General features: G+C 35.7%; 1 protein-coding gene across 1 annotated transcript; it reads right to left on the bottom strand.

Moving 5' to 3' along the window:
* Positions 1-5,709: 5,709 nt before the first annotated feature.
* On the bottom strand, positions 5,710-10,537 carry LOC126733056 (receptor-like cytosolic serine/threonine-protein kinase RBK1). The gene is made up of 8 exons (XM_050436174.1): positions 10,188-10,537; positions 9,564-10,022; positions 7,660-7,917; positions 7,182-7,336; positions 7,001-7,080; positions 6,773-6,908; positions 6,386-6,535; positions 5,710-6,287 (listed from the first exon to the last, which is right to left on the bottom strand). Exons 1-8 carry the CDS (start codon positions 10,201-10,203, stop codon positions 6,129-6,131), a joined length of 1,413 nt encoding a protein of 470 aa, XP_050292131.1. The 5' UTR covers positions 10,204-10,537; the 3' UTR covers positions 5,710-6,128.
* Between the last annotated feature and the right edge of the window lie 3,638 nt (positions 10,538-14,175).

The following is a 14,175-nucleotide window of genomic DNA, read 5'->3' as shown; positions in this document are numbered from 1 at the left end:
TTTTCACTGCATAAGAGATTGACGACACGCACCTCATTACTATTTGCACCCAATGCCCATGAAAGCCTAGTTTTAGCATTATCTGCTTTAAGCACTCCCATTCTACCAGGTCGTAGGCTTTACTCATGTCTAACTTCAACGCCATTTCCCCACTTTTGGCTTTTCTTCGTTTGCCGATATGATTCATCACTTCATGTGCCACTAAAATATTATCAGTGATTAACCTCTCTGCCACAAACGCACTTTGGTTTTCACATACAACTTCCTGCAGCACTACCTTCATTCTGTTTGCCACCACTTTTGAAGCCAATTTATAAGCCACGTTGCACAAGCTTATTGGTCGGTAATCCATGACCCTTGCCGGATCTTTCGTTTTTGGGATGAGCACAATATGAGTCTCATGGAACTTGGGCGGGGCCATGCTGTGGTTAAGAAAGTTTAAGGTATTACATATAACAGTCTCTTTAATAGTAGGCCAGAAATGTTGGTAAAATAAAGGGGGCATACCGTCTGGGCCCGGGGCCGTCGTGGGGTGCATCTGCTTTAAGGCTTTCTTAACTTCCATTGCCAGGAATTCCCTGATTAGCGAGGCATTCATCCTATCCGATTCCTTTGGCTGAATTGCATCAATAAGCTCCCCCTCAATCTGAGGGTCAGAGGAGGTAAAGAGGCCCGTAAATGACTGTACAAATTCATGACCAATATGCTCCTCATCTTCTATCCACACATTATTGGAGTCCAGCTCCCTGGCTATAGTGTTACGCTGCATGCGGTTGGATGCTTTGGTGTGGAAAAAAGTCGTATTCTTGTCCCCTGCTTTCAACCAACTATTCCTTGACCTCTGAAGCCACATATCTTCCTCAATGGCAAGAGCTTTGTTTAACTCTAATCTAACCTCATGAAGATCATTCAAAGCCGCACCGCCCATGTTCAAATTCTCCAGAATTTGGAGCTTCTATTGCAGAGCAGTGACTCTTCTACCCACGTGGCCAAAAATATTTTTGTTCCACGACGTTAAAGCGAATTGGCACTCTTCCAGGCAGTTAGCAATTGGCCATTGAGAGCCCTTGTTTTCACCTCTTGCCCACGCTTCCTGAACCACCTCACTACATGCCTCATCTTTGAGCCACATGGCTTCGAACCGAAATAGTTTTGATCTCCTGGATTTCTGTCGAGGGGGGTTGGCTACCTTTAGGAGTAGAATACTATGGTCAAAAGTAGAGGAAGCAATATGTAGTAATTTGGAACGTGGGAACGTCCCAACCCAATTGGTGGAGACCAGTGCACGGTCTAGTCTTTCTTGTATCCACCCACGGTTGCCCAACCTTCGCCGCCAAGTGAAAGCCGAGCCCTTGTACCCCAAGTCCTTGAGGTTGCATCTATTTATCGCATCCCAGAATTGTTTCATTTGACCCTCAAGTCTAGTATTACCACCCTCCTTTTCACTTGTGAACATGAGTTCATTATAATCCCCATACACACCCAAGGTAAGTCACTGCGACAACTAAGTCTTGAAAGCAAAGTCCAAGATTCATTGCGCCTACTGATTCTCCGAAATGATAACATCTATATGGTTAGGAGAGTAAGTTTGCACCTCCATAGTTGTAGAACACCTCCATAGGAGGGCAAGCCCACCCCCCCGACGAATACAAGGCACCACAAGCCCCTGTTTTCTATCCAACTTCCTTTGTACCCATTTCATCTTAGTAACATCATACTTAGTCTCCATTAAGAAGACTAAAGTAGGATCTTCCTCCTTCACGACTTTGTAGAGTGCTTTAACTGTGAGGGGGTTCCCAAGCCCCCTACAGTTCCAACTTAATGCACTCATTGTTCTCGGCGGGGCTGACCCGCAGCCATCATCGATCCTAACTCTTGAGCCATGAGTTTGCTAAGGGCCATGACATCCCCATCTACCTTTTTCCTCTTCACGTTCTCCACCAAACCCGAAATATCTTTCAAGGGAGGGCGAGTTCTAAGCTTACCACTCTTTTCATTTTGTTCTACGTCCATCATGGTACCCGTCCCCAAGTCATCACCTTTTACCCTCACTATCCCTCTACATAAAACATTTTCTTTTCTTTGCATGGCTGGTCCTACTCGGCCTTTCCTTAAGTTTATTTGGCTGGACTTTTTCGGTTTAGGCTTTGTGGGCTAGCTGGTGAAATTGGGCCCATAATAAATGGAGGGAGAGTTGTAAAGTTTACCTGGGCTTTATTGGTTGGCCCATTATGTGGCTGTGACCCAGATGTTGACATTATATTGCTTTTTGACATTTCCTGGGGCCCATCATGTCTAGCATCATCTTCCACCTTCATCTGCGTATGGGTTGTCTGAACATTTGTTTGAATCACCTCAGTCATACCCGTGCTTTGCACTGCTTTATGGTGATTTGTTGTGTCAGCTGTATCCCCAAAAATCGCTGCGTCAATCTCCTTTAGTTGCTTCTCGAACTGACTGCCTCGCTGCTCGTGAGGGATTTGTGGGATTTTCACCTCGGTAGTTGCAACCACAGCCCCCATGTTAGCTTTACCTTTTTCATTTTCCTATACTGCCGTCTTTGGGGATCAGTTCCCTTTACAGGACTTTGCGAATGCCGGTCTGATCCAATGACAGCCTGAATATGGAGGTCTGGGTTCTTTTGTACCTCCTTATCGTTGTCCCGAGATGGTGCCAAGACCAGTTTAGGTTTCTGGAGTCTTTCCTGCGTTGCTCGCAGCCATGGCCCATATGGCTTGTCCTCTGCATTCATCCGTTCAGTACGTCGAAGCCCTACCAGGGAATCATTTTCATCGTGGGTCACCATACCACAAAGGTAGCAAAATATTGGCATTCGCTCGTACTTGAAATCAACCCAAAACTGACTTGATTCTCCTAGTCGAACCTTCCGGCCTCTGCACAGCGGATTTGAAATGTCTATCATTACCCTTATGCGCATGAAACTTCCAAGGTAGAAACCTTTTTCATTTGTGTCTACACTTTCCACCGCCCTAATGGTGGACCCTATGCTGTACCCCACCTCCTTGGTTTGGAACGTGGTTGGGATGCCGTGGATTTGGATCCATAGTGCCATCCTGTCAAACTTGATCTTGATCACTGCCTCCCCTGTTTTCAGCTTGTGTAGAGCAAGGAGGTATTTATCAAAGGACCAAGGACCTTGAAGTTGGACTTTATCTGCATCATCCTCATTTTGGAAAAGAAAGAGAGCCTTATTATCTCCTAAGTCGCTAACCTCGAAGCTTTGGTTCGTTTTCCAGATCAATCTTAGAACTCGCGCCACTGACTCCAAATTCACACGCCGTTTCGTGAAGAACTTCTCGGCCAACACTCTGTTGCTTTCTGTCACTAGAGCATCTATAATAACCTCTGCTCCCTCCCTCTCTGATAGCTGTAAGCTCGCACATCTATTCAAGATATCATCCATGACTTTCTTACCATGAAATGAAACCAAACGTTTCTACTGAGTTGATCAGAGAACTATTCGTACAGAGACGAAAAAGTTTCACCTCTGGGACTCCTGGGAGAACCTAGAGAGAAAAAAACCGTTTATCATGAGATGATATTAGAAGCTTGACTTCCAAAAGTGATCATATAATCAATACTCAAGAGAAATGTTATCCTCACTACGTTTTCGCAATACTATTACAACAAATTATTGGTGGTAAGTTGTTATTAGTCCTAATTTAAACTTACAATTGAACCACTGCACATCCTTGGTATGATCGTCACTCCATAAGTATAAGTGTTTGTGGGGATAAGGGTCGAGATTCAAATCTCCAGGAGGGAGTTTCACACACATATATACTTAGATTGGGCTAGAGTTGAATTTATATCTTGTAAAAAAAAAAAAAAAAAAAACCTACAATTGAAATTACCTTTTTGACTACTAATAACAATTTGTCACTTATAATTTGTTGTGAAAATATTGTAGCCATATCATTTCTCATTAATTAATAAATATGGTAAATTGTAAATTACACCCCTAAATTTGGGGTGTTTGAATTTTACACCGTAAAATTTCAAAATTTAGAATTTACTCCCTGAAGTTTGGACTGTTTGGATTTTAAATCCTGACATTTCAGAATTTGGATTTTACTCCCTAAAGTTTGGGGTGTTTGAATTTTACACCCTCAAATACTGAAACTTTAGGGAGTAAAATCCAAACACCCTAAAATTTATGAGTTAAGATTCAAATTCTGAAATGTTAAGGTGTAAAATCCAAACACTCCCAAATTTCAGAGGGTAAAATTCAAATTCTGAAATTTCAAGATTTAAAATCTAAACAATCCCAAACTTTAGAGAGTTGAATCCAAATTCTAAAATTTCAGGGTATAAAATTCAAACACCCTCAAAGTTTAGGGTGTAATTTACAATTTACCCTAATTAATATGTTTTAGTCACATAACTAGTATATTTGTAAAATTAACTTAATGGCAAAAAAGCCCCTAATTATCTAAACTCGATGCTATTACTATAGTTTGCTTGTTTTTAAAATTGAGTATTGTAAAGACTTTTATGGCTTAATTAGTACTTTCTCTTTCTGTTTCAATAGAAATGTCCTTGTCCTCGAGGCACTTTTGAGGATGTAATTTGATTTCGTGATTAAGGATTGTGAGTCTGTACTTAACAGAGAGGAATTTTATCAAATAGTGCTTGTGTTTCCCTAATTTGAAGACAGTAACATAAATATCGCGAGGCTTGAACTATATTATCATTAATGAGGATTTCAACTTACACGAATAATAACTAATCTTGACGTTTATTCTGTTTCATCATCTATTAATCTCTATGCGGTAAGTAGCTTTCTTGCAGTGAAGTAAGCAAACGACTACACTATTAAGCTTAATACTATTCTATAGAGGAAATATAAGAAAGAATATGAGTGTGTTGGTTGCCTCATTTCTGAAATCTGACCATTATTTATCCTTGAGTCTCAACTATTACGGTATTACCAACAGTTTCCCAAGCCACATTTTTGTCCTGACCTCAATTCTCTGGGAAATATCATATGTTTGATGTGTTATCATTCGTATCTTGATTTTTGGAGTAGTTCCTGAATTGTGCTATTATTCAAATTTTTTAAGGAAAAACTCTAGCGATGTATCTAAACTCACATCCAAATCTATTATAAGTTTGTGTCCATTGATGCATCAAATTAATATTTTCACTGAATACTGTGGTGGTCCCACGCGTAAGTATTATAATCTAATCACAAGTTGACACTCATGTATGCTGTCAAATTAGATATGAACTTAGGTTTGTGTTTAAGCTGATTGTTTGTAATTTTATAACCACTGAAGTTAATTGTACTACCATTCGTCACATATTTAATTTGTGTCACATTAGCATATGCCATCTGTTTTAAAATTTTATTTTTATACAAACAAGAAACGACTACTAGTACTAGAAATTAATTTTGTCAACATTGTTTCTCAAAAAAGAAAAAAAATTGTCAACATTATTGCAATAATATACATACATACCGAGTACTAGTTTATACAAACAGGGAATTGAAGCTGAAACCTAAAACACATTTAGGTTTGTGTTTAGACTGATTGTTTGTAATTTTATAACCACTGGAGTTAATTGTACTACCATTCGTCACATGTTTAATTTGCGTGTCACATTAGCATATGCCATCAGTTTTAAAATTTTATTTTTATACAAACAAGAAACGACTACTAGTACTAGAAATTAATTTTGTCAACATTGTTTCTCAAAAAAGAAAAAAATTGTCAACATTATTGCAATAATATACATACATACCGAGTACTAGTTTATACAAACAGGGAATTGAAGCTGAAACCTGAAACACATTCAAACTTTTAAGCAAATTGTTGGATTTCCAATTTTGGAAATTGCAATAGAAAACACTCTGTACACAAATTGTTTTTCCCTACAGTTTCTCGTGGAGAGTTTTTCCCAGTAGTCGTGTGCTCTATAGGTTTAGGACAGACAACGATGCTTAATGTTGAAAGCCTGAGGAAACATACTAGTAGCTGGTGAAAAAAACTTCACCCACGGAACTGCTGGGCCATACAATTTTATAAGTCTCACAAAAGCAATTTACAGGAAGGAACTCTTGCAGCTGCAGCAGAAGTGACAATAGAACAGAATTTGAGGATTAATTACTCCATCACAAGTTGCCTGTGACGATTGAGGTCGTTGAGATAGTTTGTGCAAGTATAATCTTCCAGGTCACTAGCACTGAAAAGGTGTGATCTGGCTTCTGTAAACTTTTGTTTCAGTTCAAGAGGTCCATCATCAGCCTTCAGTAGCTGCACAAGCTGCAGTCCACAACTTTGCATCAGTAATCAAATCTTGCAGCTTGATCATGAGGAAGTTAAAATTAACCTGATACAGAAAACATGGCATATTTTCATACCCGGTTCATGTCAGGACGCATGGAAGGTAAGTGGTGGATGCACATTGAAGCCATGTACATAGCGCGTCTCATCTCACTAACATCATATGCATCTCCTAACCTAGGATCTGCTAATTCCTTAATATTATTCGTGTCCAGCAGCGGTTTTGCCTGCACATAACCAAAAACTAAATGAGTAGTCATTTATCTTTGTCAAAAGTATTTCATAATCCATAAAGATATTAGCAAATAGGAAACACAAAGCCCAAATATTGCAGCCTAAGGTAGACAGTCAGTCTTGGTGCCCTCAAAATGTTTTATGAACGAATTTTGTAGCCTGACATGATTATCACTATAACCATTGATTGGACCTCGCTCACAAAAGTTTTGGCATAAACAAAACCATACCCAGATGACAAGGCTTTGTCTACTTGAATCAACAGCACGGCGGCCAGTTATGATCTCCAGTAATAAGACTCCAAATGCAAATACATCAGTTTTCTCATCAACAATCCCATGCATAAAGTATTCTGGGGCCAAATACCTGAAGTTCATAAAAAAATTTGTAAGCCCAGATGACTATTAACTTTTGAAATGAGAAACACTTCTAACAAATCATTGAAACTGATGCTTAACCCGAATGTGCCCTCAATAGGGAAAACAACATGGTGAGCCCATTTTTCTGGCAGCCACTTTGCGAGTCCAAAATCAGAAATCTGCAAGTTACAGGCGAAATCACAAACTTGAACTTATCCCATTTTAGGGACTACATTATACATAAATGTCAAATTTAGCCCTTGAGAAGTAGCAAAGATACCTGAGCATCGAAATCTTGGGTGAGTAATACATTGGAGGCTTTGATGTCTCTGTGAATAATTCGCCTGTTGCATTTGTGATGGAGATATTGCAATCCTTCCGCCACCCCTACAGCCACCTTAAACCTTATCTTCCACTCCAGACACTCAGATGAACCTGAAATGCTGAATGTCTCTTCATCAGCCAAATAAATCTATAAGTTTTGGCTTACTTTGTTTTTCTTATAACTAAACTAGTTCATTCGTGGTCATATTTTATACAATCCTTCTCAAACATCTGCTGCCATCAAACCGTTTTAAGTCTTAGTGGTTCCAAAGGAAGAATTCCCATCACTTCAAGCTTTGCCTAGTAGAGAAGCAGAGATGCAGCAGATGTGGCAGAAACACATATTGCTATTTATGTTCACTGTATGTGGACTAAAAACAATCATACAAGTAGAAAGGAACAGAAACATCAAAGTAAAGAGATTGAGACAGCACCGAATAACAGAGAAGCCAGGCTGCCGTGCGGGGAATATTGAAGGACAAGATGCAGACCACCATCTATCCCGAAACCAAGCAATCGAGCAGCATTGGGATGGTCTATGTGTGCAATAATTCCAACCTCAGACAAGAATTCACGTATTCTATCCTCGTCTTTCTTCTCTTTCTTTGTTATCTTTTTAACTGCTACAACTTCACCATCAGATAAGCACCCTTTGTACACCTCTGCGTGCCCCCCTTTTCCAATCAAGTTCTCTATCAAAGTTTGATGAACAAATTAGAACCATAGTACAATATAATAATAAATAGACACTGACAATTTAACTAGAATTTTTGTAAATATTCAATATGATTGGATTGAGATTGTTGTTAGATCATTGACTACAACTAGTCATACAAGTGTGAAAAAACGCTTGTCAACAATCCATTGATTGATTTATAGTTCCGCAATTAACGGCATAAAGTTGGACTGCAGAGAAACTAAGCCCGACTGAAGATTAATATGTAATTCCAAATTCAGAGACTAACGGAGAAAATCTTAAGAAAACGACTTGCTGCTTGGACTTATACTTACACCAGAAAAACCTGTAAAACAAGAGCATGTCTTGGAAACTGGACCATACTAATTTAGACAACATTAGTCATAAATACACACTATTCAGAATAAATCCAACAAATTCAGCAGTGATAACATACAAAATTAAAAATCTGTACTTGTCAACTAAACCGATCACAACCCAAGTTAAGGCGTTTTTCACGGAACTTTTTTTCAAATGGCAAAGTCTTTCTAAGCTGTTTGAAATACGAACCCATTTGACGACTTGTTCATTATCAGAAGCAGTTAACAGTTAACTGTCTCAACTTTACTGCCACGTGTGGGTCAATCAGTTCTGTTCCACAATTCACTTTTATTTTTCCATTCAATAAAAATTGGGTCAAGGGGTCAGCTCCCAAAGAAAAATTTATTGGGCCGGTCCAAGTAAGTGGCGGCTAGTTGACTAGTTCCCAATTTTTTAGTCAACATTGTAGTAGTTGATAGTTAATAGTTGATAGTTGATAGGTTCCCACCCTTTTGTTTTTGTTTCATTTTTGAGGTTCTATCTAGGACCATATACAAGCCATACTGCATTCAACTAGCTAGGATTACATGGTTTTTGAATGAACTAGGATTATATAGTTAAGTAATGCTATATATAAATTGAATGTTTGAACTTTAAAACATCCCATAAGATGTCATGTACAGTACAACCTTTTTTTTTGTTAGGTACAATGTCACGTACAAGCTATAGAGATTAAAAAGAGACTATTACTTCATTTTTGGACTTGAATGACGAAATGTGAATATTAATGAAATTAATTTGGATTAATAATGGCCAAAAGGCTAACTAATGAGGAGAAAAAAAGCAACTTTACTACCAAGTGCTAACAATGCATCTGTCACTAAAGAGTTTCACTTTCACTACCCACTAAAGTTCTCCACTAATCAAACCTTATTTGAATTTTTTTTCTCACTTAAGCATCTTGAGCATATGACCATCTCTCTGATCACTTGCGAATAATTATTTTTGGTTTCACCTTTAAAATTTCACCGTGAGAATCTATTTTTGCATTATAAACTTGAGTTATATTATTAAAAAAAGAAAAAAAAAATGTTACATAGTAAATTATGGTTGGTGGACTTCAAATTCAAGCAAAATGAGATAAGTGGGGCATGTGAATCATCTATTAGTAAAAAGTCCACTAACATGATTTAAAAAAAAATCATAATAATAATTAGTCCACTAATAAGATTTCTCAATCGATTAGGTTGAGTAGGTTTTAGCTCTAATATTTAGATATTTAGAAATAGAAAAAAATAGAAAAAGACAAGGAAAGTAAAAGTAGAGGGAAAAATGTTTTACCAGAGCTAAAATTGTCTGTAGCAGCCGCAAGTTCAGCAAAATCAAAGTTCCTCCAAGAAGGTTTGGGTATGGGAATCTCATGATCCTCACCGCATTGAATTCCATCCTCGGCGCTTCGAATCCTAGCCAATTTCCTCCTCAGATAATTCTTCCTCGAAAGATCATAGCTCGCAGTGAAAGAAGATATGGTTGATAACCTTCTCATTGATTTCTTCTTCAAACCATCGATCACAGACTTCCACTGCGACCCACCACCATGGCTCTGACTCTGACTCTGACTCTGACCCACCATAGATTTCTGGCTTGTTGGAGAAACACAAGAAGATGAGCTAAAACTATTGCTACTCCCACTGTTGTCTGAGTCATTACCCCCCATAATAGGAATGTCCAATACAGCTCTTGGTGACGAGTCATCTTCTTCTGCTTCTGGGTTTTGCTTTGTTTCTCCTTTGCTAGTCTCTGTGTAAGCCATAACATATTAAAAAACAAAAAAAATGAAACGTTTTCTCTTCAACAAAGCCAATAATTTACTTCATAATTGTGGTATTAAATGAAAAGCTACGTTTTCTCAGCAAAGACAAAAGAGATAATCTTGAAATTAATTCAAATAAAAGCCAAATTTACCTTCTTCAACAGACATGGTTTAAGATTTTTTTTTTTTTTTTGCTTTGGTTCCTTGGATTTTCCAAAGCTTTAACCAATTGGGTCAAAACCCAGAACTACAAGCTTGAAAACATGAGGCTCATAAGGAAAACATTAAAAAAAAAAACTAACCAAAAAAAAAAACAAACAAACAAGAATATCCACCACTACATTTGGGGTGTGCAAATGGTCTAAGAAGAAAGGAAGCAGTGGAGCAAAAGAGAGAAGAGCGTTAACAACAGAAGGGTATATCTTAGGGAAGTGGTTATTCTTTGAAGGTTCAGAGACTTGAAAAGCAAGGGAAAACCAACACTAGGATGATTGGAATATATGCTATATTTATACACAATACACTGTTAAATTATTTTTTGATTTCTGGATATGTTTTACTATATTGTATTTGTTTGTAGCTAGTAGAGTTGTTGATGTTGTTGTGGTGACGCAATCTCGACCGTTGCTCTGAAAATCGTGATTTTAGGCGTGACTAACGCTCGTTTAAATGCGCAGGAGAAGGAATTTATATAACTAAGGGTAGTTTGGGGACTCAGTCACTAACAGTCAGAAAAGATATTTTTTACGTGTTCATAAATCAGTTTTTTTTTTTTTTTTTTTAGCATAATAGGTAATAGATTTTGAGTGTGTTTAAATATCACTTATTTTGCTGAAATTGAAAAATTATTTTTGAAAGTTAGTCGAAATAATACAGTGGGATCATAAATAGTGCCAAAAAATATAGTGAGACCTATAAATAATAACAGAAATAAATTAAATAGTAAAATAATTTTCAATTTTAATCCTAACCTCAACGCATAGTTTATATAAATATAATTACGTTTATATAATGGAGAAGAGAAAATAATGGTATTTTTCTAATTAAAAAATCTTTTCTTTTTCTTTTGCAGCACTAGCCAAAGCAATTACATCATAAAAGAATGCTAACAAAGGAAAAAAAATCAAAACTATTAACCATCCCTAAGCAAAGTAATGTCATAAATCATTTAAATCTTTGTTTTTGTTTTAAATGTTTAGTATTTGATGCTGAACATGGAGTGTTCCCATGTTCGTACGAATATCGATGCCCAAAATGCGAAGGCTAATGACTTTTTATTAAGGCAACCAAAAGAAACAAGGTATACTGCCAAAAAAAGTTTTGGATCTTTCTAGGATTTTTCAAAGTAAATCTATTACTAAATTTTTCTTTGACGTGTCGGTACGAAAAAGTTTCGCAGATTTTTGGGAACTAAAAAAAATAGTGGAAATTTCAAATTAAAAAGCAATTTTGCTGTTTGCAAAAGCCAAAAGGAGGTTTGTAAACTGCGCAAGTAAAATTGAATAAAGTATTGTGAAATGGGAAAAGTTAACGGTACATTTATGTTATTCGCTTAGAAACTATTTTAAAATTTTTTTTTTAATTTTTTTTGACAATATTTTATATTTTTCATGAGAATAATATTAAAACTTTTTTTAAATGATACAAATGTCCTAAGGCATTCATTAAAGCGTCCCTTATAAAATTGAGGGGTGTTTTTGTTTTTGCTAACACTTGAGGATTGTTAAACATATAGCAGTAAATTCCTACCATGAGATATGAAATTTGGGTAATAAATGGGACCATCCTGAATGCTATTATACTATTTGCTTTCACTTTGTGATGAATTGAGGACACTACTTGTTTCTATCTTTTCTTTTTATTAATTTTGTGACGAACTTAAAATGCCAAATTATGATCATATTGAATAATGAGCGCATGCTAGAAGAAAAACACTTTCATGAAGTCTTCTAATCATGGAGATGAGACAAGAAAGCAATGCATTTCAGAGCCAATGAAAGTGTTCGCTTCTATCTGGAATAAAACTGGCAAGGCAACAAGGATGCTTTCTTACATAAACTTGTCTTAGCAATAGCATCAAAGTGAGAGTTCACATCTAAAACGTGGATAATCACAAGCAAAGTCATATCTTTTGTTTAGTCAAACATAATTTTCACGCATTTCAGAATTAGTTAGTTCAATAGATAAAATCTCTTATTATCCTATCCTATTATATATATATATATATATATATAAAGGCAAAAATTCAAAACTAACCCTCTAACTTTCAACGTTTTTTCATTTCAGTTCTCTAACTTTCAATTTTTGTCAATGCAAGATTCCATTAAAACTCAGTAAAGGGCTATCGTTAAATACACTAAAACGACGCCGTTTTTATTTATTTATTTATTTATTTATTTATTTATTTTTAACTTCAAAATTAAAAGAAAAAAAGAAAAATCTATATAAAAAAAAAAAGAAAAAAAGAAAGAGAGAAAAGAAAACATTTCCCCTTCCCCTGAAATCTTTTTTTTTTTTTTTGAAAACCCCCTTCCCCTGAAATCAAAACAAAGAAACATTGAGACCCAAATCCCTAACGTAAATCAAAACAAAGAAACATTGAGCCGTGGTGAATTGGCTATACTTTAAGAACAATTAATGTTCAAATCATTGCATAAACCAACCTTCTTTATTTAGATTATCAAAGTGAAGATATCAATGGCTGCAGAAATAGGAAAGTGGAAGCTGATTGTTGGAGAACGATGAAGTGAAGTCATGAATTTATAGGCCAAATTATGAAATAAAATAATGCCCAGGAACCACAAATGAAAAACGTTGAAAATTAGAGGGTCGGTTTTGGATTTTTGCCAAAAAAAAAAAAAAAAAAATTCACACGTGGGCTTTATCTAAACAAATGAATTCTTTTAGATTGAGAAAAAAAAAATCTAAATATAATTTAGGGTAAATTCCATTAATATATCCTGAGATTTTGGCTAATACCAACCAAGTCCAAGACTTTTCAAAACTGGACAATTTGGTCCCTAAAGCCATCTTAGTCCCTAAACAGTTAGTTATTTTTTCTCAACTTTTTTAGGAACTAAGTTAGCATTAGGAACCAAATTGGTCAGTTTTAAAAACTCTTGGACCTAGTTGACATTAGCCTATGGGTATATTAGTGGAATTTACCCTATAGTTTAATATGTGACATGCACAAGTAACAAAATAATAAAAATGTGTTGGGTTTAAGTTACACCTGGTGTGACTTTAAGCAATGTTATATCAATAAATGTTTTTTAATTGGATGCAAATTTTGACAAATCTACCATTAGATTACATTATCTTCATATATTCTTCATGCTTTCAAAATTTCAAGGTGATCAAATATCAATAGCCATGTCATCTATCACTTGTTTAAATTCAAGATTTTGTAGCTTAAACTTTAAAATAATGCATAAAATATAAGCTTATGATCGAATGATAAATAACATTCGATTGACATGAAAATTGACCTGCATGTTAGAAATATATAGAACATGTAATACAATAGTGTGATTTTCAAAATATGAATTCAATAACAAGTTTTGAGTGGTGTAATATTACTTAGAATTACATCAAGTGTAACTTAACGCAACTCATAGAAAATATATAAACATAATATGTGATCATGTTGGTGTTAATCAATTTAATTGGTAAATTATGATAGAATTAAATCTTCCTTAACCTTTCTCACGCTAAAGAATGAGGATCAAAGAGTAAGAAAAGATTACCTCCATTCTCTAATTTATTGATTCAACAATGAATTAAAAATAATGCATTTGATCCCTAGCAAAAAGGCCAATGAAGAAATGAATGCTTAATTACAAGTGAGAAATTGCCTATTATCCTCTACTTAATTGTATTATTATTAAAATTTCTCAACTCGCAGGATTTGAACTACCACTAAACTAAAATACATGATACACCAATTAAAAGCAAGATTACTCAATCATACTACATTAATAGAAAACGCATGGGTATACCAAATGAGAATCGATCAAAACGTCATGTGCACCAAAGTTAATTATTACCATTGGTTTTGAATAAATATTGATAAAAAAATTGTTTGAATGTAGAAGTAAGGATGATTTTAGTCCAAACATTCTTTAATTTAGTAAACTATTT

This window comes from Quercus robur, chromosome 6 (genome assembly GCF_932294415.1).
Source record: "Quercus robur chromosome 6, dhQueRobu3.1, whole genome shotgun sequence".
In the NCBI taxonomy this organism is placed as follows: domain Eukaryota; kingdom Viridiplantae; phylum Streptophyta; class Magnoliopsida; order Fagales; family Fagaceae; genus Quercus; species Quercus robur.
This window is presented reverse-complemented; position numbering and strand designations above follow the sequence as displayed.